Source organism: Oncorhynchus keta, chromosome 15 (genome assembly GCF_023373465.1).
Source record: "Oncorhynchus keta strain PuntledgeMale-10-30-2019 chromosome 15, Oket_V2, whole genome shotgun sequence".
Lineage (NCBI taxonomy): Eukaryota > Metazoa > Chordata > Actinopteri > Salmoniformes > Salmonidae > Oncorhynchus > Oncorhynchus keta.
The window spans coordinates 2372429-2397376 of NC_068435.1; the positions used below are offsets into that span (position 1 = coordinate 2372429).

Consider the following 24948-nt stretch of genomic DNA (forward strand, 5'->3'; position numbering starts at 1 on the left):
ACGCCCATATTCAATTCGCAATGTGCGGCAATTTACCGCTATCTAGTGTACATGCAGCAGTTTGTGGGCACCGCTTGTCGCGGTTATAGTGCAGTTCGTGTATTAGTGTTGTGTAAGTGTCTTTGCTGGCATGCATCGAACATGTTTTTTTTTTAAATTATTATTATTTATTTAGTTTGCCCCAACAAGATTTACATGCTAAAATCGCCACTTAAAAAAAAAACATATTACATATTTTCTTTTTCTTTGAACATTTCCGAAATTCCGTAACCCGGAAGTACTTTTTTGATGTTGCGGACGAGACGCTGGTAAAGGAACCCATCAACGTTTTCCTTCTTGCTCACAAAATGATCAACGATAAATATTGATAATCCTATTTGCAAATGGGCTATGGTAAGAGTTATTTGTCTGGTTACATAGCTAGATAATAATTTCGGTATCTTATATATATATATATATTATTGTTATGTTTAGTTTAATAAACTAGCTACCGAAAAGTGTCTGTAACTGTTTTGACTGGCCAAGGAATGAATATAGTTAACCTAACATGCATAACTAGCTACATGTCCTTTTATATTGATATAACAGCATGGATTAATTTGTTTTAGGTAGTCTGAACTAGTGAGACTGCTGTCGTCTTCTCCCGTACCGCCAGTTGACCGCTCGTCCCCCACCACCATGTCTACGGGGATGGCCTCTGCACCTCTACTGCAGCCTACCAGCAACACGACACAAGGTTTTATGCATCAATGACACATTTTACTATAATCAATAGGGACGATTGATAACGGAGCTTCAAGCTATTTTGACTGCTTCTGATCTTTTTTGAATCGTCAAAAGAACGAATTGTTCGACTAATTTCTTTTAAATTTTAATTTGGACAAAAGAACGCGAGTCAGAATTCATCCGAGGCTGAAACGTGACAAAAGAAAGTTGACTGAGCTGGAACCGTAGCGCGATCCCATAGCAAATTAATGGTGTTTTTACGTTTGCAGAGCCTCTTCTCTGACACAAAAATGTATCTCTTTTTATTTTACAACTACCATCTGGGTTTTTGAAACGAAACTGAAAAATAACAATTCGTGTAGAAAGTAAACATCCGCACCTCGATGGTGCCAATAGTGCTTATGTCTGCATAACAAGGAAGTAAGAAACGAATGGCATTTTTGGACTGTTTCTGGTCTAGCGATCGATGACCGCAGATTACGCTGCCCAACAATATGTAAATAGAAAGAGGAGATTATTCTGATTTTAAATGGTGCCCGATTTGAAAAAAATGTAAATATACACATTGTCTGATATTAGGCGAAATATACCAGAATGCCCCTCCGTATGAAAACAATGGGAGGAGGCTGCTCAGCGTTCCAAGGACAAAAGGTTATTTCAGTTTGGGGGGCTGCTCAGCGTTCTAAGGGCAAAAGGTATTTCAGTTGGGGGGGGCTGCTCAGCGTTCTAAGGGCAAAGGGTATTTCAGTTGGGGGCTGCTGCTAATGGCAGTATTTCAGTGGGGGGCTGCTAAGGGCAAAGTTGGGGGGTATTTCAGGGCAAGGGGGGGCTGCTCAGCGTTCTAAGGGCAAAGGGTATTTCAGTTGGGGGGGGGGGCTGCTCAGCGTTCTAAGGGCAAAGGGTATTTCAGTTGGGGGGGCTGCTCAGCGTTCCAAGGACAAAGTTATTTCAGTTGGGGGGCTGCTCAGCAAAGGGTATTTCTGGGGGGGCAAAGGGTATTTCAGTTGGGGGAGGCTGCTCAGCGTTCTAAGGGCAAAAGGTATTTCAGTTGGGGGGGGGGCTGCTCAGCGTTCTAAGGGCAAAGGGTATTTCAGTTGGGGGGCTGCTCAGCGTTCTAAGGGCAAAAGGTATTTCAGTTGGGGGGCTGCTCAGCGTTCTAAGAGGGCAAAAATTTCAGTTCAGTTGGGGGGGGGAGGCTGCTCAGCGTTCCAAGGGCAAAGGGTATTTCAGTTGGGGGTGGGGGCTGCTCAGCGTTCTAAGGGCAAAAGTTATTTCAGTTGGGGGGCTGCTCAGCGTTCTAAGGGCAAAAGGTATTTCAGTTGGGGGGGGGGGCTGCTCAGCGTTCTAAGGGCAAAAGTTATTTCAGTTGGGGGGGGGGAGGCTGCTCAGCGTTCCAAGGGCAAAAGGTATTTCAGTTGGGGGGGAAAAAAATCTAAATATATACATTACGAGATATTTGTTGAAATAGACAGACATACCTATATGTCCCCTATAGGAAACAATGGGACGACCGGTCTCATTGTCAACTATCGAGAAGCAGGCATTGTGACACAATAAACTGGGAATAGAATGTTTGTAAGGCGAGCTGGTAGGGTGAAAAAGCACCAAAATAATGCCTGTTTTTTTTAGTGATTTCCTAAAAAACTACAAGCATTTGGGACATATGGTAATATTATGAAACTGGGCTCGACGGCATAAACTCTAGTTCAGTGCATATCTGAAAAATGTGTCCAGCCTACCCAGTGTACAGCAGGTCAAATGAATGAGTCACTCTGGGGGGAGGGGGGGGGTCATGACTCAAGTCAGTGAAGAGTTTTAAAAAAAGACTAGTTTCGAACATCACCATCTTGACGTTCCGATGCTGTTTTCAAAAAACTACTGATTCGACACAACATAGCGACGCTTGTGTCAAAGTAACAATAAACATATTTTTTTTTTTTTTTACATTTTACCTTTATTTAACTAGGCAAGTCAGTTAAGATCAAATTCTTATTTTCAATGACGGCCTGGGAACAGTGGGGTCAACTGCCTTGTTTAGGGGCAGAACGACAGAGTTGTAGCTTGTCAGATGATGATGATGCTTTGGACCTCACACTACCATCTGGGAGGTGTCAGAACTTTTATTTTATTTTTTATCTAACTAGCTAAGTCAGTTAAGAACAAATTCTGATTTACACTGACGGCCTACCAAAAGGCCTCCTGTGGGGACGGGGATTAAAAATCCCTGGGGGCATGGAGGAGTCTGGTCCTGGGGGCATGGAGGAGTCTGGTCCTGGGGGCATGGAGGAGTCTGGTCCCTAAGGGGGGCATGGAGGAGTCTGGTCCCTAAGGGGGCATGGGGGACTGGTCCCTAAGGGGGGCATGGAGGAGTCTGGTCCTAAGGGGGGCATGGGGGTCTGGTCCCTAAGGGGCATGGATGAGTCTGGTCCAAGGGGCATGGATGAGTCTGGTCCCTAAGGGGGCATGGAGGAGCGTCTGGTCCCAGTTGGGGGGGGGCATGGAGGAGTCTGGTCCCGGGGGCATGGAGGAGTCTGGTCCCGTATTTCAGTTGGGGGCATGGAGGAGTCTGGTCCCGGGGGCATGGAGGAGTCTGGTCCCGGGGGCATGGAGGAGTCTGGTCCCGGGGCATGGAGGGAGTCTGGTCCCGGGGCATGGAGAGTCTGGTAAACCTAGTTCAGGGGGCATGGAGGAGGTCTGGTCACTCTGGGGGAGGGGGGTCATGACTCAAGTCAGTGAAGAGTTTAAAAAAGACTAGAACATCACCATCTTGACGGGGCATGGAGGTCAAAGTCTAAACATTTTTATTTATTTTATTTTTTTTTTACATTTTACCCTAGGGGGCATGGCCTGGGAGTCTGGTCAACCCTTGGGGGCATGGAGGAGTCTGGTCCCGGGGGCATGGAGGAGAACTTTTATTTTATTTTTGGTCCTAGCGGGGGCATGGAGGAGTCTGGTCCCGGGGGCATGGAGGAGTCTGGTCTGGTCCCGGGGGCATGGAGGAGTCTGGTCCCGGGGGCATGGAGGAGTCTGGTCCCGGGGCATGGAGGAGTCTGGTCCCGGGGCATGGAGGAGTCTGGTCCCGGGGGCATGGAGGAGTCTGGTCGGGGCCTGGGGGGCATGGAGGAGTCTGGTCCTGGGGGCATGGAGGAGTCTGGTCCCGGGGGCATGGAGGAGTCTGGTCCCGGGGGCATGGAGGAGTCTGGTCCTGGGGGCATGGAGGAGTCTGGTCCTGGGGGCATGGAGGAGTCTGGTCCTGGGGGCATGGAGGAGTCTGGTCCTGGGGGCATGGAGGAGTCTGGTCCTGGGGGCATGGAGGAGTCTGGTCCTGGGGGCATGGAGGAGTCTGGTCCTGGGGGCATGGAGGAGTCTGGTCCTGGGGGCATGGAGGAGTCTGGTCCTGGGGTCTGGCAGTCTGGTCCCGGGGAGGAGTCTGGTCCTGGGGGCATGGAGGAGCATGGAGTCTGGTCCTGGGGGCATGGAGGAGTCTGGTCCTGGGGGCATGGATGGAGGTCCTGGGGGCATGGAGGAGTCTGGTCCTGGGGGCATGGAGGAGTCTGGTCCTGGGGGCATGGAGGAGTCTGGTCCTGGGGGCATGGAGGAGTCTGGTCCTGGGGGCATGGAGGAGTCTGGTCCTGGGGGCATGGATGGGTCTGGTCTGGTCCTGGGGGCATGGATGGAGGAGTCTGGTCCTGGGGGGGGCATGGAGGAGTCTGGTCCTGGGGGCATGGATGGGGGATGGAGGTCTGGTCCTGGGGGCATGGGGGATGGAGGAGTCTGGTCCTGGGGGCATGGAGGAGTCTGGTCCTGGGGGCATGGAGGAGTCTGGTCCTGGGGGCATGGAGGAGTCTGGTCCTGGGGGCATGGAGGTGGCGCAGTTTGGCAGGGCTTGAATGTAGGGTGCATGGAGGGTCTGACAGGTAGGCGGGTCTGATGTCATTTAGGGCTTTGTAGACAAGGATAATTGTGTTGTACATTTTTTTGAGAAAAAGGTAGCTGAGGTAGATGAGCAAGGATGGGGGTGATGTGGACAGACTGGGGTTAGGGATGGGGGTGATGTGGACACACTGGTTCTGGGGTTGGGGATGGGGGTGATGTGGACAGACTGGTTCTGGGGTTGGGGATGGTGGTGATGTGGGCAGACTGGTTCTGGGGTTGGGGGTGATGTGGACAGACTGGTTCTGGGGTTGGGGATGGAGGTGATGTGGACAGACTGGTTCTGGGGTTGGGGATGATGTGGACAGACTGGTTCTGGGGATGGGGGTGATGTGGACAGACTGGTTCTGGGGTTGGGGGTGATGTGGACAGACTGGTTCTGGGGTTGGGGGTGATGTGGACAGACTGGTTCTGGGGATGGGGTGATGTGGACAGACTGGTTCTGGGGATGGGGGTGATGTGGACAGACTGGTTCTGGGGATGGGGATGATGTGGACAGACTGGTTCTGGGGATGGGGATGATGTGGACAGACTGGTTCTGGGGATGGGGATGGTGGTGATGTGGGCAGACTGGTTCTGGGGTTGGGGGTGATGTGGACAGACTGGTTCTGGGGTTGGGGATGATGTGGACAGACTGGTTCTGGGGATGGGGGTGATGTGGACAGACTGGTTCTGGGGATGGGGGTGATGTGGACAGACTGGTTCTGGGGATGGGGGTGATGTGGACAGACTGGTTCTGGGGTTGGGGGTGATGTGGACAGACTGGTTCTGGGGATGGGGTGATGTGGACAGACTGGTTCTGGGGATGGGGTGATGTGGACAGACTGGTTCTGGGGATGGGGGTGATGTGGACAGACTGGTTCTGGGGTTGGGGGTGATGTGGACAGACTGGTCCAACATCTAGTGAAATAGCCTTCCCAGAAGAGTGGAGGCTGTTATAGCAGCAATGTTCCAACATCTAGTGGAAAGCCTTCCCAGAAGAGTGGAGGCTGTTATAGCAGCAATGTTCCAACATCTAGTGGAAAGCCTTCCCAGAAGAGTGGAGGCTGTTATAGCAGCAATGTTCCAACATCTAGTGGAAAGCCTTCCCAGAAGAGTGGAGAGGCTGTTATAGTAGCAATGTTCCAACATCTAGTGGAAAGCCTTCCCAGAAGAGTGGAGGCTGTTATAGCAGCAATGTTCCAACATCTAGTGGAAAGCCTTCCCAGAAGAGTGGAGGCTGTTATGGCAGCAATGTTCCAACATCTAGTGGAAAACCTTCCCAGAAGAGTGGAGGCTGTGATAGCAGCAATGTTCCAACATCTAGTGGAAAGCCTTCCCAGAAGAGTGGAGGCTGTTATAGCAGCAATGTTCCAACATCTAGTGGAAAGCCTTCCCAGAAGAGTGGAGGCTGTTATAGCAGCAATGTTCCAACATCTAGTGGAAAGCCTTCCCAGAAGAGTGGAGGCTGTTATAGCAGCAATGTTCCAACCTCTAGTGGAAAGCCTTCCCAGAAGAGTGGAGGCTGTTATAGCAGGACAGGGGGGGCCAACTCCATATTAATGCCCATGATTTTGGATTGAAAGGTTTGATGAGCAGTATACTTTGGTCACGTAGTTTCTTCTTTCATATTAGTGAGAAATTATTTTGTAAAAAACAAAAAGGTTTAAAGGACTTAAAACCGTTTTATAGGGTTAGAGTTCTCACATATTACATGCTACAGCATGTTTACGGAAAACAGACAGAAGACAGGGAGGACTACCTGTGCTAATTAGCCGTCTCCGAACACCTGTGTGTAAACGAAAGCCACAAACGTGTTGTCGCTGAACAATATTATCGACTGCAACTGTTTTAAAACATTTTAAAAGAAGCACGCTGTTGTGTTTCCTCTCTCTCTATAGGTCAGAGAATGCCCTGCACGTTATACGGCTGCCATCGTGTCTACACGGACACAGACAGCCTGGCCAAACACATCAAGGACCATCAGAATCACATCCCCACTCAGTCCCTCCCAGGTAAGCTCGTAGAATACAACTTCCTGGATCTTGGAGGAGAGAAGGTTTCCTTATTGGATAAAGGTAGACTCAGAAGTACCTGAACTGCTGCGCGTGTGTGTGTGGATACAAAAAAACATCACTGAGGACAGTTACAATTATTATAGTCAGGTTAAAGTTGCACTATGCAGAAATCGCTCTGTCGTTTCCTGGTTGCTGAAATTCTATTAGTTCACATAATTAAAGTTTTTGTGACAAAACAAGGAAGTATTGTGTACAGAATCATTGTACCATCTAAACTGCAGTGAAATATATTTTTCCATAACCAAAAATATTGTATTTCCAGCTGGTGTACCTTACTGAGGGTCAAAGATGCAAAAAACAAAGCACTAGGACCCACAATAAACCCAACCAAGGCAAACACCTGGCCAGCACTAGGACCCACAATAAACCCAACCAAGGCAAACACCTGGCCAGCACTAGGACCCACAATAAACCCAACCAAGGCAAACACCTGGCCAGCACTAGGACCCACAATAAACCCAACCAAGGCAAACACCTGGCCAGCACTAGGACCCACAATAAACCCAACCAAGGCAAACACCTGGCCAGCACTAAGGCCCACAATAAACCCAACCAAGGCAAACACCTGGCCAGCACTAGGGCCCACAATAAACCCAACCAAGGCAAACACCTGGCCAGCACTAGGACCCACAATAAACCCAACCAAGGCAAACACCTGGCCAGCACTAGGACCCACAATAAACCCAACCAAGGCAAACACCTGGCCAGCACTAGGACCCACAATAAACCCAACCAAGGCAAACACCTGGCCAGCACTAGGACCCACAATAAACCCAACCAAGGCAAACACCTGGCCAGCACTAGGACCCACAATAAACCCAACCAAGGCAAACACCTGGCCAGCACTAGGACCCACAATAAACCCAACCAAGGCAAACACCTGGCCAGCACTAGGACCCACAATAAACCCAACCAAGGCAAACACCTGGCCAGCACTAGGGCCCACAATAAACCCAACCAAGGCAAACACCTGGCCAGCACTAGGACCCACAATAAACCCAACCAAGGCAAACACCTGGCCAGCACTAGGACCCACAATAAACCCAACCAAGGCAAACACCTGGCCAGCACTGGGACCCACAATAAACCCAACCAAGGCAAACACCTGGCCAGCACTAGGACCCACAATAAACCCAACCAAGGCAAACACCTGGCCAGCACTGGGACCCACAATAAACCCAACCAAGGCAAACACCTGGCCAGCACTAGGGCCCACAATAAACCCAACCAAGGCAAACACCTGGCCAGCACTAAGACCACAATAAACCCAACCAAGGCAAACACCTGGCCAGCACTAGGACCCACAATAAACCCAACCAAGGCAAACACCTGGCCAGCACTAGGACCCACAATAAACCCAACCAAGGCAAACACCTGGCCAGCACTAAGACCACAATAAACCCAACCAAGGCAAACACCTGGCCAGCACTAGGACCCACAATAAACCCAACCAAGGCAAACACCTGGCCAGCACTGGGAGGACCCACAATAAACCCAACCAAGGCAAACACCTGGCCAGCACTAGGACCCACAATAAACCCAACCAAGGCAAACACCTGGCCAGCACTAAGGCCCACAATAAACCCAACCAAGGCAAACACCTGGCCAGCACTAGGGCCCACAATAAACCCAACCAAGGCAAACACCTGGCCAGCACTAGGACCCACAATAAACCCAACCAAGGCAAACACCTGGCCAGCACTAGGACCCACAATAAACCCAACCAAGGCAAACACCTGGCCAGCACTGGGACCCACAATAAACCCAACCAAGGCAAACACCTGGCCAGCACTAGGACCCACAATAAACCCAACCAAGGCAAACACCTGGCCAGCACTGGGACCCACAATAAACCCAACCAAGGCAAACACCTGGCCAGCACTAGGGCCCACAATAAACCCAACCAAGGCAAACACCTGGCCAGCACTAGGCCCACAATAAACCCAACCAAGGCAAACACCTGGCCAGCACTAGGACCCACAATAAACCCAACCAAGGCAAACACCTGGCCAGCACTAGGACCCACAATAAACCCAACCAAGGCAAACACCTGGCCAGCACTGGGAGGACCCACAATAAACCCAACCAAGGCAAACACCTGGCCAGCACTAGGACCCACAATAAACCCAACCAAGGCAAACACCTGGCCAGCACTAAGACCCACAATAAACCCAACCAAGGCAAACCAATAAACCCAACCAAGGCAAACCAATAAACCCAACCAAGGCAAACACCTGGCCAGCAAGGAGAGAGTGGTGACTTACCAGGATGATAGCCAGGAGAGAATCGCCTTGGAAGGATGTAGTTTAGGATGCAGGATAGGGTGCCCAGGTATATCACAGCAGTCTGCTCAGACAATGCCTCAGAGCAGGATAGGGTGCCCAGGTATATCACAGTAGACAGCAGTCTGCTCAGATAATGCCTCAGAGCAGGATAGGGTGCCCAGGTATATCACAGCAGTCTGCTCAGACAATGCCTCAGAGCAGGATAGGGTGCCCAGGTATATCACAGTAGACAGCAGTCTGCTCAGATAATGCCTCAGAGCAGGATAGGGTGCCCAGGTATATCACAGCAGTCTGCTCAGACAATGCCTCAGAGCAGGATAGGGTGCCCAGGTATATCACAGTAGACAGCAGTCTGCTCAGATAATGCCTCAGAGCAGGATAGGGTGCCCAGGTATATCACAGCAGTCTGCTCAGATAATGCCTCAGAGCAGGATAGGGTGCCCAGGTATATCACAGCAGTCTGCTCAGATAATGCCTCAGAGCAGGATAGGGTGCCCAGGTATATCACAGTAGACAGCAGTCTGCTCAGATAATGCCTCAGAGCAGGATAGGGTGCCCAGGTATATCACAGCAGTCTGCTCAGATAATGCCTCAGAGCAGGATAGGGTGCCCAGGTATATCACAGTAGACAGCAGTCTGCTCAGATAATGCCTCAGAGCAGGATAGGGTGCCCAGGTATATCACAGTAGACAGCAGTCTGCTCAGATAATGCCTCAGAGCAGGATAGGGTGCCCAGGTATATCACAGCAGTCTGCTCAGACAATGCCTCAGAGCAGGATAGGGTGCCCAGGTATATCACAGTAGACAGCAGTCTGCTCAGATAATGCCTCAGAGCAGGATAGGGTGCCCAGGTATATCACAGCAGTCTGCTCTCTCTCCCTCCAGGTAAAGTGTTCCTCTGCTCCTTCATTGGCTGCAATGGCTCCTTTCCCAGCATGCATCATCTGATGGAACATATGAGACAACACCACAAGCCCAATACGTACTTCCTGTAGGTATTTGTGTGTGTGTGTGTGTGTGTGTGTGTGTGTGTGTGTGTGTGTGTGTGTGTGTGTGTGCGTGTGCGCACGAAGAGATACTCAGTGCTACTCATCATTTTCCAGATGTCCCTCTGACAAGTGTGATTATTGTCTTGATTCCCCTCTTTGTCTCTGCCAGGTGTCAGAGTTGTCGGTCCAAGCTGCGCTCCTACCGCGCCCTCCTCAAACACCTCCACACCTGTGCTAAGGTAGCCAAGAGCAAGGCCAAGGCTGGCGAGCAGGCAGAGGTCAAGCCGGACCCTGACCCCGATGCTGCTGTTCCCATGGCTACAGACCAGGAGACCCCACAGCAGCAAGAGCCCATGGAGTCCGAGCCCTCCCACCCTGTCCATGGGTCTACCGGGTCTGACCATCTCTCTGCCCGGGCTCCCTCCCCCTACCAGCCCCCAGAGGATGGATCTCTCCTCGGCCTGGACCTCAACACGGCCCTGCTCCCTGGAGCCTTCTCCCTCCAGGAGGGAGGTGGTGGGGGATTGTCAGACACCCAGCCCCCAGGCCTCACGGCCCTGCTCCCTGGAGCCTTCTCCCTCCAGGAGGGAGGTGGTGGGGGATTGTCAGACACCCAGCCCCCAGGCCTCACGGCCCTGCTCCCTGGAGCCTTCTCCCTCCAGGAGGGAGGTGGTGGGGGATTGTCAGACACCCAGCCCCCAGGCCTCACGGCCCTGCTCCCTGGAGCCTTCTCCCTCCAGGAGGGAGGTGGTGGGGGATTGTCAGACACCCAGCCCCCAGGCCTCACGGCCCTGCTCCCTGGAGCCTTCTCCCTCCAGGAGGGAGGTGGTGGGGGATTGTCAGACACCCAGCCCCCAGCCCCCAGGCCTCACTCCTTCTCACAGTACCTTCAATCTCCACCGGAAGTTTCTGGACCGGCGCCACAGCAGCAACAACAGCAGAGGCCCCCCAGGCCCGTCCCTTCGGCTCTACCTTCCTCTCCGCCCCCCCAGCCCTCCACCCCGCCCGGCTCCAACGCTCGCTGGAGGAAGAACCAAGGTGATAACAGCTTGTTTGGTTGAATCTCAGGGAAATGTTGTAATTTCTATTTGGTTTCAATTACTTTTTGCCCGCAGCCCGTTTTTGAGGAGCGAGAGGTGCTCAACGTTGACCCACCCCCTACCGTACCCACCCACCCCTACCCTACCCACCAACCCCCTACCCTACCCACCCACCCCCTACCGTACCCACCAACCCCTACCGTACCCACCAACCCCCTACCCTACCCACCCACCCCCTACCCCCTACCCACCCTACCCACCCCTACCCACCCCCCACCCCTACCCCCCCCTACCCCTACCCACCCCACCCACCCCCTACCCTACCCCCACCCCTACCCTACCCACCCCCCGTTTTAGACCCACCCACCCCCTACCCTCAGACCTACCTGCCCCCTCCCCACCCACCCGTTTTAGATGGGGGGGACCCCTCCCTTCAGACCGCTGCCCCCTCCCTGCGCTTTTAGATGGGTTTTAGGGGGAGGGGGCCCCCCCTTCAGACCGCTGTGTTTTAGATGGGGAGGGACCCCTCCCTTCAGACCGCTGCGTTTTAGATGGGGAGGGGGGGCCCTCCCTTCAGACCGCTGCGTTTTAGATGGGGGGGACCCTCCCTTCAGACCGCTGTGTTTTAGATGGGGGGGGGACCCTCCTTCAGACCGCTGCGTTTTAGATGGGGAGGGGGCCCTCCCTTCAGACCGCTGCGTTTTAGATGGGGAGGGGGGGCCCTCCCTTCAGACCGCTGCGTTTTAGATGGGGAGGGGGGGACCCTCCCTTCAGACCGCTGCGTTTTAGATGGGGAGGGGGGGGGCCTCCCTTCAGACCGCTGCGTTTTAGATGGTACATCATTTACATAATGCGATAATGAAGAAGAGAAAAAAACAAGTATTAAATGATATCAAACTCAACCGTTTTATTTTCCAGTGATGTCTGAATGGTAGGCTGGGGTAAAACGGGTCAAAAGGTTTACAACAACTACTCTTTCAAGGGGTTTTCTTTATTTTTACTATTTTCTACATTGTAGAATAATAGTGAAGACATCAAAACTATAAAATAACACATTATGGAATCATGTAGTGACAAGAGTATGCAAAGCTGTCCATCAAGGTAAAGGCTATTTGAATCTCAAATATAAAATATATTTAAATTTGTTTAACACTTTATTGGTTACTACATGATTCCATATGTGTCATTCCATAGTTGTGATGTCTTCACTATTATTCTACAATGTAGAAAGTAAAGCAAAAACCCTGGAATGAGTAGTTGTGAACTAACTTTTGACAGGGTAGCCTAGTGGTTAGAGTGTAGAGGTGGTAGGGCAGCCTAGTGGTTAGAGTGTAGAGGCGGCAGGGTAGCCTAGTGGTTAGAGCGTTGGACTAGTAACCGAAAGGTTGCAAGTTCAAATCCCCGAGCTGACAAGGTACAAATCTGTCGATCTGCCCCTGAACAAGGCAGTTAACCCACTGTTCCTAGGCCGTCGTTGAAAATAAGAATTTGTTCTTAACTGACTTGCCTAGTTAAATAAAGGTCAAATGAAGGTCATAAGAAGTCCCTTTCTGACCACTTCTAATGGGTAAATATGTAAAGAACGTTTCGTTCAAAAGTTGCTTGGAATTCACGTCCACGTTAGTTCATGTTGACTCGTGGTCCCAGATCTGTTTGTGCTATAGTCAACTGCAACGACCATAGGAGTTGGGGGCTACACGGATCTATAAACAGATCTGGGACCACCAGGCTAGTCCTGTTGGAGATCCCTGGATGAAACAGACAGACGTGCTGATTGCAGTGATGAGTGAATTGTGTTTTATCGTGTTGCACTGTCCTGCCAGACGCTCCGGGGTCTCTAAGACACAGATGGACCTCTCCTCCTCCAGCCAATCACAGGTTAACTAGAGATGGAGCGCAGGTGAGACATGGAGAAACCACTAAACACACACAACTAGAGAGAGACCACTAAACACACACAACTAGAGAGAGAGAGACCACTAAACACACACAACTAGAGAGAGAGAGACCACTAAACACACACAACTAGAGAGAGAGACCACTAAACACACACAACTAGAGAGAGACCACTAAACACACACAACTAGAGAGAGAGAGACCACTAAACACACACAACTAGAGAGAGAGAGAGACCACTAAACACACACAACTAGAGAGAGAGAGACCACTAAACACACACAACTAGAGAGAGAGACCACTAAACACACACAACTAGAGAGAGAGAGAGACCACTAAACACACACAACTAGAGAGAGAGAGACCACTAAACACACACAACTAGAGAGAGAGAGAGACCACTAAACACACACAACTAGAGAGAGAGAGAGACCACTAAACACACACAACTAGAGAGAGAGAGAGACCACTAAACACACACAACTAGAGAGAGAGAGACCACTAAACACACAACTAGAGAGAGACCACTAAACACACACAACTAGAGAGAGACCACTAAACACACACAACTAGAGAGAGAGACCACTAAACACACACAACTAGAGAGAGAGACCACTAAACACACACAACTAGAGAGAGAGACCACTAAACACACACAACTAGAGAGAGAGAGACCACTAAACACACACAACTAGAGAGAGAGACCACTAAACACACACAACTAGAGAGAGAGAGAGACCACTAAACACACACAACTAGAGAGAGAGAGAGAGAGACCACTAAACACACACAACTAGAGAGAGAGACCACTAAACACACACAACTAGAGAGAGAGGGAGAGAGACCACTAAACACACAACTAGAGAGAGACCACTAAACACACACAACTAGAGAGAGAGAGAGACCACTAAACACACACAACTAGAGAGAGAGAGACCACTAAACACACACAACTAGAGAGAGAGAGAGAGAGACCACTAAACACACACACAACTAGAGAGAGACCACTAAACACACACAACTAGAGAGAGAGAGAGAGAGACCACTAAACACACACAACTAGAGAGAGAGAGAGAGACCACTAAACACACACAACTAGAGAGAGACCACTAAACACACACAACTAGAGAGAGAGAGAGAGAGACCACTAAACACACACAACTAGAGAGAGAGAGAGAGACCACTAAACACACACAACTAGAGAGAGAGACCACTAAACACACACAACTAGAGAGAGACCACTAAACACACACAACTAGAGAGAGACCACTAAACTGCCCTCTGGTCATATCCAATGGAATTCTCCTGCTTCTTCCTCCAATGCTAACTGCGTTATTGGCTTCCTCCCTCTCCCCTTCCTGCTAACTTGGCTTCCCTTTTCCTGCCTAACCAATCACCTAATGGATCCATCATGTGGCTGATTGCTCAACCTGTCTGCCTCCCAGATTCACAGCCCAGTGTGCATTCACCAGCAGAGTTATTAACCTCTAAAAGTCCCAGACGAAATATTATAGAATAACACATTCAGAAATGGCAACAAAAAAACTGACTTGAACCCGATCAAACATCTCTGGAGAGACCTGAATATATCTGTTCAGCGACGCTCCCCATCCAACCTGACAGAGCTTGAGAGGATCTGCAGAGAAGAATGGGAGAAACTCCCCAAATACAGGTGTGCCAAGCTTGTAGCGTCAAACCCAGGAAGACTCCAGGCTGTAATCGCTGCCAAAGGTGCTTCAACAAAGTACTGAGTAAAGGGTCTGAAAACCTTTTTATTTTTAATACTTCTGCGAAATTCTATAACCCTATTTTTGCTTTGTCATTATGGGGTATTGTGTGTAGATTGAGGGAGAAAAAACAATTGAATCTGTTTTTAGAAGTCTGTAACGTGTAAAAAGCCACGGTGCCTGAATACCCTGTAAAGAGGAAAGAAGTTTTTGTTTTAAGACATATATTTAACCGCTCATTATTTGTTTGGCACAAAACTACTTCCATTTAATTGGTCTGGGTTACCCTCAGATGAGTCCCATGACACTTGTGGGGGTTTTTTGTAGGCCAAACCTTTCAGATGTGTGAGAGAAGACCTGGTCTGACAAACACTACTCCGCTCTGCCACCTTCCACCGCAGACGTAGTAGTACAGGGCTTTCAGTAGTACAGGGCTGAGGGCTTTCAGTAGTACAGGTCTTTCAGTAGTACAGGGCTGAGGGCTTTCAGTAGTACAGGGCTGAGTGCTTTCAGTAGTACAGGGCTGAGGGCTTTCAGTAGTACAGGGCTGAGTGCTTTCAGTAGTACAGGGCTGAGGGCTTTCAGTAGTACAGGGCTGAGGGCTTTCAGTAGTACAGGGCTGAGGGCTTTCAGTAGTACAGGGCTGAGGGCTTTCAGTAGTACAGGGCTTTCAGTAGTACAGGGCTGAGGGCTTTCAGTAGTACAGGGCTGAGGGCTTTCAGTAGTACAGGGCTGAGGGCTTTCAGTAGTACAGGGCTGAGGGCTTTCAGTAGTACAGGGCTGAGTGCTTTCAGTAGTACAGGGCTGAGTGCTTTCAGTAGTACAGGGCTGAGGGCTTTCAGTAGTACAGTGCTTTCAGTAGTACAGGGCTGAGGGCTTTCAGTAGTACAGGGCTTTCAGTAGTACAGGGCTTTCAGTAGTACAGGGCTGAGGGCTTTCAGTAGTACAGGGCTTTCAGTAGTACAGGGCTTTCAGTAGTACAGGGCTGAGGGCTTTCAGTAGTACAGGGCTGAGGGCTTTCAGTAGTACAGGGCTGAGGGCTTTCAGTAGTACAGGGCTGAGTGCTTTCAGTAGTACAGGGCTGAGGGCTTTCAGTAGTACAGTGCTTTCAGTAGTACAGGGCTGAGGGCTTTCAGTAGTACAGTGCTTTCAGTAGTACAGGGCTGAGGGCTTTCAGTAGTACAGGGCTGAGGGCTTTCAGTAGTACAGGGCTTTCAGTAGTACAGGGCTGAGGGCTTTCAGTAGTACAGGGCTTTCAGTAGTACAGGGCTGAGGGCTTTCAGTAGTACAGGGCTTTCAGTAGTACAGGGCTGAGGGCTTTCAGTAGTACAGGGCTTTCTGTAGTACAGGGCTGAGGGCTTTCAGTAGTACAGGGCTTTCAGTAGTACAGGGCTGAGGGCTTTCAGTAGTACAGGGCTTTCAGTAGTACAGGGCTTTCAGTAGTACAGGGCTGAGGGCTTTCAGTAGTACAGGGCTGAGGGCTTTCAGTAGTACAGGGCTGAGGGCTTTCAGTAGTACAGGGCTTTCAGTAGTACAGGGCTGAGTGCTTTCAGTAGTACAGGGCTGAGTGCTTTCAGTAGTACAGGGCTTTCAGTAGTACAGGGCTTTCAGTAGTACAGGGCCGAGGGCTTTCAGTAGTACAGGGCTTTTAGTAGTACAGGGCTGAGGGCTTTCAGTAGTACAGGGCTTTCAGTAGTACAGGGCTGAGGGCTTTCAGTAGTACAGGGCTTTCAGTAGTACAGGGCTGAGGGCTTTCAGTAGTACAGGGCTTTCTGTAGTACAGGGCTGAGGGCTTGTGGCTTTGCTGTGTCTGGCTGCCTTCTATGTTGATTCATGTTCACCAGCTTCCACTTTCCCCTTGTCAAAAACCTTGTGCTTTTTTTTTGTGGTGTTTAAACCTGCTTTCGCCTCGCGTCAATTTGAAACGCCTTATGGAGACCTGAGAGGATTTGATTGGTACAAGCAATATGGTGAAACTTCTACCTAGCCTATCAGGGAGCTACTACCATGTTTATTCACTCAGCTCTCCACTAGGGTCTAGGAGTCCATTTGGGATTGGACCATGGTTAATGTACAGTTTACCCCTCTTCCTTCCAGGTCAGTCCTTCAACGGCCGTATTCTATGGAAACACACCAGGGGGCGCTACAGCTGTGTCCAGTGTGGCCACGCCACCCCAAACAGGAAGGAGATGACCGCTCACATCAAGGGCCAACACAAGAGCCCTGCTGCCAAGCCTGGTAACGACACAGATACCACTGTCTATTATAACCCTCTGGTTAATAAGGACTGATTTGGTGTGTTGCCTAGTCTCACTGAATCCTCTTCATTTTAGATGACCGTGTGCCCTCTTCACAGACTACAGAGGCTAGCACCTATACCCGTCTCTGACCCGACCGCCACATGGGAGGAAACCCCAGTTCAATAATATGTGTTCAGTGGAACTAGTTTTATCACTTTATTTTCCTGTGAAAGTGATTCATTTCAATAAACATAATTAAATTGATCAAGGTAAATGATTTTCAAGTGTTTTTTTTTTAATGTGCAGAAGATGTATTCACACACCCTCATAACTAGATGACCACAAAATGATAGTTCTGACTTTGATAGTTTACATAGCTGATAACGTTGAAAACATGTGAAATGTCAACAAGCTGAAAGGTGATATTTAGATGAGCCTCAACTGAAGACGACCTTTGTTCCCAGACTCAACAGCAGCAAACAAACATTACACTTCCTCTAAAAAATAAAAATAGAAGCAGAGTCCTAGTCCCAATTATTAACAATGAAGTATATTGCACACAGTCGACTTCCAACTATCGCTCCTTACGAGCAGTCATTAGAAAATAACATTTTATATTCACAATACGTATTTCCTCTGCAAGTGGTCATTCTACTACAGTCGATCCACTGCTCACATCCAACGACTGGGAGGCAGAGTGAGTCTTTAAATGTCTCTTCAGGTGATTTAGACAGGTGTAGGTCTTGGAACAGAGATGGCAGGGGTACGGTCTCACCCCAGTGTGGTTCAGAACATGTTTCTTCAACTCCGCACCGCGAGAGAACGCCTTACCACACTCGTGGCAGATGTAGGGTCGTACTCCTGTGTGTACACGCATGTGAAGTGTGACCTTACTGGCCATGGTGAAGCCCTTCTCGCAGACGGTGCATTTGTACGGTCTCTCCCCAGTGTGTGTTCTCCTGTGGATCTGCAGCTCTCCTGCGGAGCAGAAGGCCTTGCCGCAGTCAGAGCAGAGGAAAGGTTTCTCCCCTGTGTGCGTCCTGATGTGTATCGTCAGGTTTCCGTTGACAGAGAACCGCTTGGTGCAGTAGGTACACTGGTACGGCCTCTCGCCGGTGTGAGTCCGCATGTGGAGCTTCAGGTCTCCTTTACACCGGAAGGCCTTTCCACAGCTGGGGCAGATCTTGGACCTCTCTTGGGAGTGACGTTGCTCGTGGTTATTTTGCCAGACCTAAAAAACAAAAATAATTTTTATTAGACGTTTAAAATATATTATTAGTTGTCTTAAGCCATTTTTAGGTTAACAATACACACAGCTTTTTCTTGTCTTGGAAATGTGTGTTATCCTCTGGTGAAAAGAAAATGCACAAATGAAAACAAACACCTGGGAGCTGAAGCCCTTTCCACACTGTTTACACTTGTAGGGTTTGTCTTCGGCACCGTGGGCCTTCTGGTGGGCCCTCAGCTCCGCCACGCCCAGGAATGGTCCCTCCCCACAGTACCTGGGCCATACACAGGTTAGCACACAGACAAGTCTATTCCCTAGAATTCACTTATAGATAATGGGGCTCTGGTCAAAACTAGTGCCCTGAGTAGGGTGTAATTTGGGATGTAGTTATTGACTTCACCTTATAGGGCAGGTGATTGAAAAACATTAAAATGTCGTGTACTCAACAAATCATGAATCACAGACCGGTATCTCAAAACTAGTGCACTATATAGGGTGCCGTTTGGGACAACCACATACAGCAACAGGGTATCGGTATAATATACCTGCAGTTGATGACCTTGTCAGTGGAGTGGGTTACCAGGTGTTTCTTTACAGGGTATCAGTATAATATACCTGCAGTTGATGACCTTGTCAGTGGAGTGGGTTACCAGGTGTTTCTTTACAGGGTATCGGTATAATATACCTGCAGTTGATGACCTTGTCAGTGGAGTGGGTTACCAGGTGTTTCTTTACAGGGTATCAGTATAATATACCTGCAGTTGATGACCTTGTCAGTGGAGTGGGTTACCAGGTGTTTCTTTACAGGGTATCAGTATAATATACCTGCAGTTGATGACCTTGTCAGTGGAGTGGGTTACCAGGTGTTTCTTTACAGGGTATCAGTATAATATACCTGCAGTTGATGACCTTGTCAGTGGAGTGGTTTACCAGGTGTTTCTTTACAGGGTATCAGTATAATATACCTGCAGTTGATGACCTTGTCAGTGGAGTGGGTTACCAGGTGTTTCTTTACAGGGTATCAGTATAATATACCTGCAGTTGATGACCTTGTCAGTGGAGTGGGTTACCAGGTGTTTCTTTACAGGGTATCAGTATAATATACCTGCAGTTGATGACCTTGTCAGTGGAGTGGGTTACCAGGTGTTTCTTTACAGGGTATCAGTATAATATACCTGCAGTTGATGACCTTGTCAGTGGAGTGGGTTACCAGGTGTTTCTTTACAGGGTATCAGTATAATATACCTGCAGTTGATGACCTTGTCAGTGGAGTGGGTTACCAGGTGTTTCTTTACAGGGTATCGGTATAATATACCTGCAGTTGATGACCTTGTCAGTGGAGTGGGTTGCCAGGTGTTTCTTTACAGGGTATCAGTATAATATACCTGCAGTTGATGACCTTGTCAGTGGAGTGGGTTACCAGGTGTTTCTTTACAGGGTATCGGTATAATATACCTGCAGTTGATGACCTTGTCAGTGGAGTGGGTTACCAGGCGTTTCTTTACAGGGTATCAGTATAATATACCTGCAGTTGATGACCTTGTCAGTGGAGTGGGTTACCAGGTGTTTCTTTACAGGGTATCAGTATAATATACCTGCAGTTGATGACCTTGTCAGTGGAGTGGGTTACCAGGTGTTTCTTTACAGGGTATCAGTATAATATACCTGCAGTTGATGACCTTGTCAGTGGAGTGGGTTGCCAGGTGTTTCTTCACTGAGTTGTGCCACTTGAAGACTTTCCCACACTGCGGACACTCAAACTGGCCCGCCTGACCCAAACCACGTCTACAACACCGGTGGCTGACCCGCTCTCTGACCGACCCAAAACTGCTCCCGCATTTAATACAGACATAGGCAGCGTTGGAGCACTGCGTTCGGCGGTGGGTGGACATCTCCGAGGACCTTCTGAAGGTCTTACCACACTGGGAACACTTGTAAGGGTTCTCCCCCGTGTGGAGTCTCTGGTGCTCCAGCATCTCATAGCGGTAGATGAAACAACGGCCGCACTGGGGACACCTGTGGGCCACGCGCTGCCGCGGCTGCTCGGGTGACACACCGGACGTGGACGATGGGGCGTGTTCAGCTGTAGTGCTGCTCAGGGAGTATTGGTGCTCCGAGACGACTGCTTCTCGTCCTTCCTCAGACTTCGGTCTCCCCTTCAGGTGATCCTCTCCTTCAGATCCTTGGGTTTCTACTGAATCCGTTCCAGTGTTTTTATCCGCACTTGTTTTTAACTCGGCCCATTGGTCAGTCGCACCGTCAGTCGTAAGCCCCTGGTCGTCTCTGATCTCCAAGGGCGGGCTGTCGCGGGCGCTGTGGCGCGAGGCATTGGCCAGTCTCAGTGATGGAGGGAAGGATAACGAGACGAGGAGACGGTCCTCTGTCCTCGAGGGAACTGAACAGTGACAAGCAGGACCAATGGAAAGAAGATCGAAAAGGTGAGTCGTCTATAGGTGAGGAAAGGTGAGTCGTCTATAGGTGAGGAAAGGTGAGTCGTCTATAGGTGAGGAAAGGTGAGTCGTCTATAGGATAGAAAAGGTGAGTCGTCTATAGGTGAGGAAAGGTGAGTCGTCTATAGGATAGAAAAGGTGAGTCGTCTATAGGTGAGGAAAGGTGAGTCGTCTGTAGGTGAGGAAAGGTGAGTCGTCTGTAGGTGAGGAAAGGTGAGTCGTCTGTAGGTGAGGAAAGGTGAGTCGTCTATAGGTGAGGAAAGGTGAGTCGTCTATAGGTGAGGAAAGGTGAGTCGTCTATAGGTGAGGAAAGGTGAGTCGTCTATAGGTGAGGAAAGGTGAGTCGTCTATAGGTGAGGAAAGGTGAGTCGTCTATAGGTGAGGAAAGGTGAGTCGTCTATAGGTGAGGAAAGGTGAGTCGTCTATAGGTGAGGAAAGGTGAGTCGTCTATAGGTGAGGAAAGGTGAGTCGTCTATAGGTGAGGAAAGGTGAGTCGTCTATAGGTGAGGAAAGGTGAGTCGTCTATAGGTGAGGAAAGGTGAGTCGTCTATAGGTGAGGAAAGGTGAGTCGTCTATAGGTGAGGAAAGGTGAGTCGTCTATAGGTGAGGAAAGGTGAGTCGTCTATAGGTGAGGAAAGGTGAGTAGTCTATAGGATAGAAAAGGTGAGTCGTCTATAGGATAGAAAAGGTGAGTCGTCTGTAGGTGAGGAAAGGTGAGTCGTCTATAGGATAGAAAAGGTGAGTCGTCTATAGGATAGAAAAGGTGAGTCGTCTATAGGATAGGAAAGGTGAGTCGTCTATAGGTGAGGAAAGGTGAGTAGTCTATAGGTGAGGAAAGGTGAGTCGTCTATAGGTGAGGAAAGGTGAGTAGTCTATAGGATAGAAAAGGTGAGTCGTCTATAGGATAGAAAAGGTGAGTCGTCTGTAGGTGAGGAAAGGTGAGTAGTCTATAGGTGAGGAAAGGTGAGTAGTCTATAGGATAGGAAAGGTGAGTCGTCTGTAGGATAGAAAAGGTGAGTCGTCTGTCGGTTAGTGAAATATAATGCTATAGAACGTCATCTACAGTCAGACAGAATATGCATCCCAAATGGCACCTATTCCCCATATAGCGCACTACTACGACCCTATATAGCGCACTGCCACGACCCTATATAGCGCACTGCCACGACCCTATATAAGCGCACTGCCACGACCCTATATAAGCGCACTGCCACGACCCTATATAAGCGCACTGCCACGACCCTATATAAGCGCACTGCCACGACCCTATATAGCGCACTGCCACGACCCTATATAGCGCACTGCCACGGCCCTATATAGCGCACTACCACGGCCCTATATAGCGCACTACCACGGCCCTATATAGCGCACTACCACGGCCCTATATAGCGCACTACCACGGCCCTATATAGCGCACTACCACGGCCCTATATAGCGCACTACCACAGCCCTATATAGCGCACTATTACGACCCTATATAGCGCACTACTACGACCCTATATAGTGCACTACAGTAGAGCATTATAAAGGGAATAGGTTGCCATGGGAAACGCAGACAGAGGCTTACCGCTCTTGGGCAGCTTCCCGGGGCAGTGTTGGTTCTGTAGCAGAGACCTCAGGTCCTCTCCGTGAGAGACACAGCGCATGTAGTCCTCCAGAACAGAGGGGGCAGCACTGATCAACAACGCAGTCTGAACAAAGAAGATAAAATCACATTGTATAGGTCACATACACATGTTTAGCAGATGTTATTGCGGGTTTAGCGAAATGCTTGTAAATTAAACTAATATTATGATGAAATACAGCTGTACTAGTTTTACAGTTGTTATTCTCCCTACAACAGTGAATTGTCATGTAAGCAGTAAGGCCCGAGGGGGCGTGGTATATGGCCAATATACCACGGCTAAGGACTGTTCTTAAGCGCGACGCAAAGCTGAGTGTCTGGACACACCCCTTAGCCGTGGTATATTGGCAATATACTACAAACCCCCGAGGTGCCTTATTGCTATTTATAAACTGGTTACCAATGTAAAAATACGTTGTATACGGTCTGATATACCACGGCTGTCAGCCAATCAGCATTCAGGGCTCGAACCACCCAGTTTATTCTAAATAACCACGTTTTGTCCCAACTCTGTCCAAATCCTTTTATCTCGACTCACCTGACACCGGACTAGTGTAAGATGGGCAACAATGGACCTGGTGTTACTCAGTGTCACCGGCCGTGTCCCAAATCTGTCTGGCCTACTACTTACTGTGTACTAATCACACTACATACTATTTAGAACAGACTGTTCAGTAGAAATAAATGCAGTAAGCAACCAATAACATTCTAGGTCCCGCCTCCCGAGAAGAGCCACATTCAAGGCCCCGCCTCCTGAGAAGAGCCACATTCAAGGCCCCGCCTCCTGAGAAGAGCCATTCAAGGCCCCGCCTCCTGAGAAGAGCCACATTCAAGGCCCCGCCTCCTGAGAAGAGCCACATTCAAGGCCCCGCCTCCTGAGAATATCATTATACTAGGCTCCTCCCCCCGAGAACTCGTAATCTAATGCGTCAATTCCTGCCATTGGTTCATTTTGGTACAGCACTTCCCCTTATCGGCCGTTGAAGACTGTTCCTCCGTAGTGAATGGATGAAGAGGTGAAATGAGTATGACATCACGACATTTAAATCATATTCCATTTTAGAACGTTTGATAGGAAGTCAATTCTCTCAAACCTAAAAGGCCTGCCATTTACAACACAAGTACGGCTATTCGGACATTGTAGCAGTGCTGTCCAACGGTGTACCTGTTTGAAGTCTGGGACCGGCAGCAGCTCCTCCAGCCTAGACAGGAAGTGGCACACCAGGGTTTGCAGCGATGAGTCAAAGTTAGGACCATACTCCACAGGGAACACCGCCTGACAGACAGAGTCAAAGTTAGGACCTTACTCCACAGGGAACACCACCAGACAGAGTCAAAGTTAGGACCCTACTCCACAGGGAACACCACCTGACAGACAGAGTCAAAGTTAGGACCTTACTCCACAGGGAACACCTGACAGAGTCAAAGTTAGGACCTTACTCCACAGGGAACACCTGACAGAGTCAAAGTTAGGACCCTACTCCACAGGGAACACCACCTGACAGACAGAGTCAAAGTTAGGACCTTACTCCACAGGGAACACCTGACAGAGTCAAAGTTAGGACCTTACTCCACAGGGAACACCACCAGACAGACAGAGTCAAAGTTAGGACCTTACTCCACAGGGAACACCACCAGACAGAGTCAAAGTGAGGACCTTACTCCACAGGGAACACCACCTGACAGACAGAGTCAAAGTTAGGACCTTACTCCACAGGGAACACCTGACAGAGTCAAAGTTAGGACCTTACTCCACAGGGAACACCACCAGACAGAGTCAAAGTTAGGACCTTACTCCACAGGGAACACCACCAGACAGACAGAGTCAAAGTGAGGACCTTACTCCACAGGGAACACCACCTGACAGACAGAGTCAAAGTTAGGACCTTACTCCACAGGGAACACCACCAGACAGACAGAGTCAAAGTGAGGACCTTACTCCACAGGGAACACCACCTGACAGACAGAGTCAAAGTTAGGACCTTACTCCACAGGGAACACCACCTGAAAGACAGAGTCAAAGTTAGGACCTTACTCCACAGGGAACACCACCTGACAGACAGAGTCAAAGTTAGGACCTTACTCCACAGGGAACACCACCAGACAGAGTCAAAGTTAGGACCTTACTCCACAGGGAACACCACCTGACAGAGTCAAAGTTAGGGACTTAGTTAGAGATGAAACTTGAAAGATCCCAGAGGGGAAACCCAACAACCATAGTGAAGGGAGTCTGATCACTGTTCCAATACTTTAAAACGGCATCCTGTCTTGAGATTAAAACACCAACATGGAGGTTAGGAGCCCTATGATAGGCTCTATCTTACCTTGAAGAAGGGTTCCCGCCTATCTGGGTCTTCCACTAGGCTATATCTTACCTTGAAGTGTTCCCTCCTATCTGGGTCTTCCACTAGGCTCCATCTCACCTTGAAGAAGTGTTCCCTCCTATCTGGGTCTTCCACTAGGCTCTATCTCACCTTGAAGAAGTGTTCCCTCCTATCTGGGTCTTCCACTAGGCTCTATCTCACCTTGAAGAAGTGTTCCCTCCTATCTGGGTCTTCCACGAGGCTCTGGATCAGCTTCAGGAAGTTGGCTTCAGCAAATTCAATCGCTGCGTCGTTTGACTGCAACACATAAAAGGATCAGACAGCCTAGTCCTGGACTAAAAAGCAAACAAATAAGAGAATGATCTTTGAAAGTGCTTTTTAGTCCAGGACTTGTTTCAACTGCCCCTTACTGTTCAAGAGAAAGGGCTG

The 24948-nt window shown here is 49.5% G+C and overlaps 2 protein-coding genes and 4 long non-coding RNA genes across 46 annotated transcripts; 3 read left to right on the plus strand and 3 right to left on the minus strand.

Annotated features, from left to right (window-relative positions):
- Window positions 1-253: 253 nt before the first annotated feature.
- znf414 (zinc finger protein 414) lies at window positions 254-17157 on the plus strand. 4 transcript variants are annotated; one of them, XM_052462780.1, is made up of 8 exons: window positions 254-393; window positions 613-736; window positions 6540-6653; window positions 9887-9992; window positions 10160-11028; window positions 12854-12930; window positions 16751-16891; window positions 16987-17157. In XM_052462780.1, the coding sequence occupies exons 1-7, from the start codon at window positions 391-393 to the stop codon at window positions 16844-16846; spliced, it is 1389 nt and encodes a 462-aa protein (XP_052318740.1). In that variant the 5' UTR covers window positions 254-390; the 3' UTR covers window positions 16847-16891; window positions 16987-17157. The 4 variants fall into 4 exon arrangements, with proteins under 4 accessions (XP_052318740.1, XP_052318739.1, XP_052318741.1 ...); XM_052462779.1 differs by lacking the exon at window positions 12854-12930; XM_052462781.1 differs by lacking the exons at window positions 16751-16891; window positions 16987-17157 and adding an exon at window positions 13006-13194 and having other exon boundaries at window positions 12854-12945.
- Window positions 6685-8631, minus strand: LOC127907492 (uncharacterized). 4 transcript variants are annotated; one of them, XR_008064564.1, is made up of 3 exons: window positions 8318-8631; window positions 7282-7506; window positions 6685-7146 (listed from the first exon to the last, which is right to left on the minus strand). It is a non-coding gene; the product is annotated as an uncharacterized LOC127907492 (long non-coding RNA). The 4 variants fall into 4 exon arrangements; XR_008064563.1 differs by having other exon boundaries at window positions 6685-7191; XR_008064562.1 differs by having other exon boundaries at window positions 7112-7236; window positions 7282-7461.
- On the plus strand, window positions 8691-9877 carry LOC127907491 (uncharacterized). Of its 6 annotated transcripts, XR_008064559.1 has the most exons (7): window positions 8691-9047; window positions 9102-9162; window positions 9217-9277; window positions 9332-9392; window positions 9501-9561; window positions 9616-9737; window positions 9792-9877. It is a non-coding gene; the product is annotated as an uncharacterized LOC127907491 (long non-coding RNA). The 6 variants fall into 6 exon arrangements; XR_008064555.1 differs by having other exon boundaries at window positions 9332-9561; XR_008064558.1 differs by lacking the exon at window positions 9501-9561 and having other exon boundaries at window positions 9332-9500; window positions 9562-9737.
- Window positions 12939-13963, minus strand: LOC127907489 (uncharacterized). Of its 7 annotated transcripts, none has more exons than XR_008064540.1 (3): window positions 13832-13963; window positions 13260-13633; window positions 12939-13071 (listed from the first exon to the last, which is right to left on the minus strand). It is a non-coding gene; the product is annotated as an uncharacterized LOC127907489 (long non-coding RNA). The 7 variants fall into 7 exon arrangements; XR_008064539.1 differs by having other exon boundaries at window positions 13164-13633; XR_008064542.1 differs by having other exon boundaries at window positions 13130-13633.
- Window positions 17158-17167: 10 nt separating the features above from the next.
- On the minus strand, window positions 17168-24298 carry LOC118377194 (zinc finger protein ZFMSA12A-like). Of its 14 annotated transcripts, none has more exons than XM_052462767.1 (7): window positions 24130-24298; window positions 23650-23900; window positions 23361-23563; window positions 22139-22262; window positions 19787-20516; window positions 18278-18395; window positions 17168-18124 (listed from the first exon to the last, which is right to left on the minus strand). In XM_052462767.1, exons 4-7 carry the CDS (start codon window positions 22215-22217, stop codon window positions 17540-17542), a joined length of 1512 nt encoding a protein of 503 aa, XP_052318727.1. In that variant the 5' UTR covers window positions 22218-22262; window positions 23361-23563; window positions 23650-23900; window positions 24130-24298; the 3' UTR covers window positions 17168-17539. The 14 variants fall into 14 exon arrangements, with proteins under 14 accessions (XP_052318727.1, XP_052318730.1, XP_052318737.1 ...); XM_052462770.1 differs by having other exon boundaries at window positions 24226-24273; XM_052462777.1 differs by having other exon boundaries at window positions 23650-23808; window positions 24082-24252.
- On the plus strand, window positions 20493-21564 carry LOC127907490 (uncharacterized). 11 transcript variants are annotated; one of them, XR_008064551.1, is made up of 4 exons: window positions 20493-20624; window positions 20800-21059; window positions 21360-21424; window positions 21500-21564. It is a non-coding gene; the product is annotated as an uncharacterized LOC127907490 (long non-coding RNA). The 11 variants fall into 11 exon arrangements; XR_008064550.1 differs by having other exon boundaries at window positions 20800-21034; XR_008064552.1 differs by having other exon boundaries at window positions 20800-21009.
- Window positions 24299-24948: the final 650 nt, after the last annotated feature.

What these genes read in the sequence shown, in the direction of transcription:
- znf414 (XM_052462779.1), top strand. An exon ending in TACCAGCAACACGACACAAG is followed by an intron (nt 737 to 6,539) that starts GTTTTATGCATC and finishes CTCTCTCTATAG; the next exon opens with GTCAGAGAATGCCCTGCACG. An exon ending in TCGCTGGAGGAAGAACCAAG is followed by an intron (nt 11,029 to 16,750) that starts GTGATAACAGCT and finishes TCTTCCTTCCAG; the next exon opens with GTCAGTCCTTCAACGGCCGT.
- LOC118377194 (XM_052462767.1), bottom strand. Translation starts at nt 22,217, where the DNA reads ATGCGCTGTGTCTCTCACGGAGAGGACCTGAGGTCTCTGCTACAGAAC. An exon ending in CGGGAAGCTGCCCAAGAGCG is followed by an intron (nt 20,517 to 22,138) that starts GTAAGCCTCTGT and finishes GTCACTGTTCAG; the next exon opens with TTCCCTCGAGGACAGAGGAC. An exon ending in GAAAGGGCTTCAGCTCCCAG is followed by an intron (nt 18,125 to 18,277) that starts GTGTTTGTTTTC and finishes TTTGTTTTTTAG; the next exon opens with GTCTGGCAAAATAACCACGA.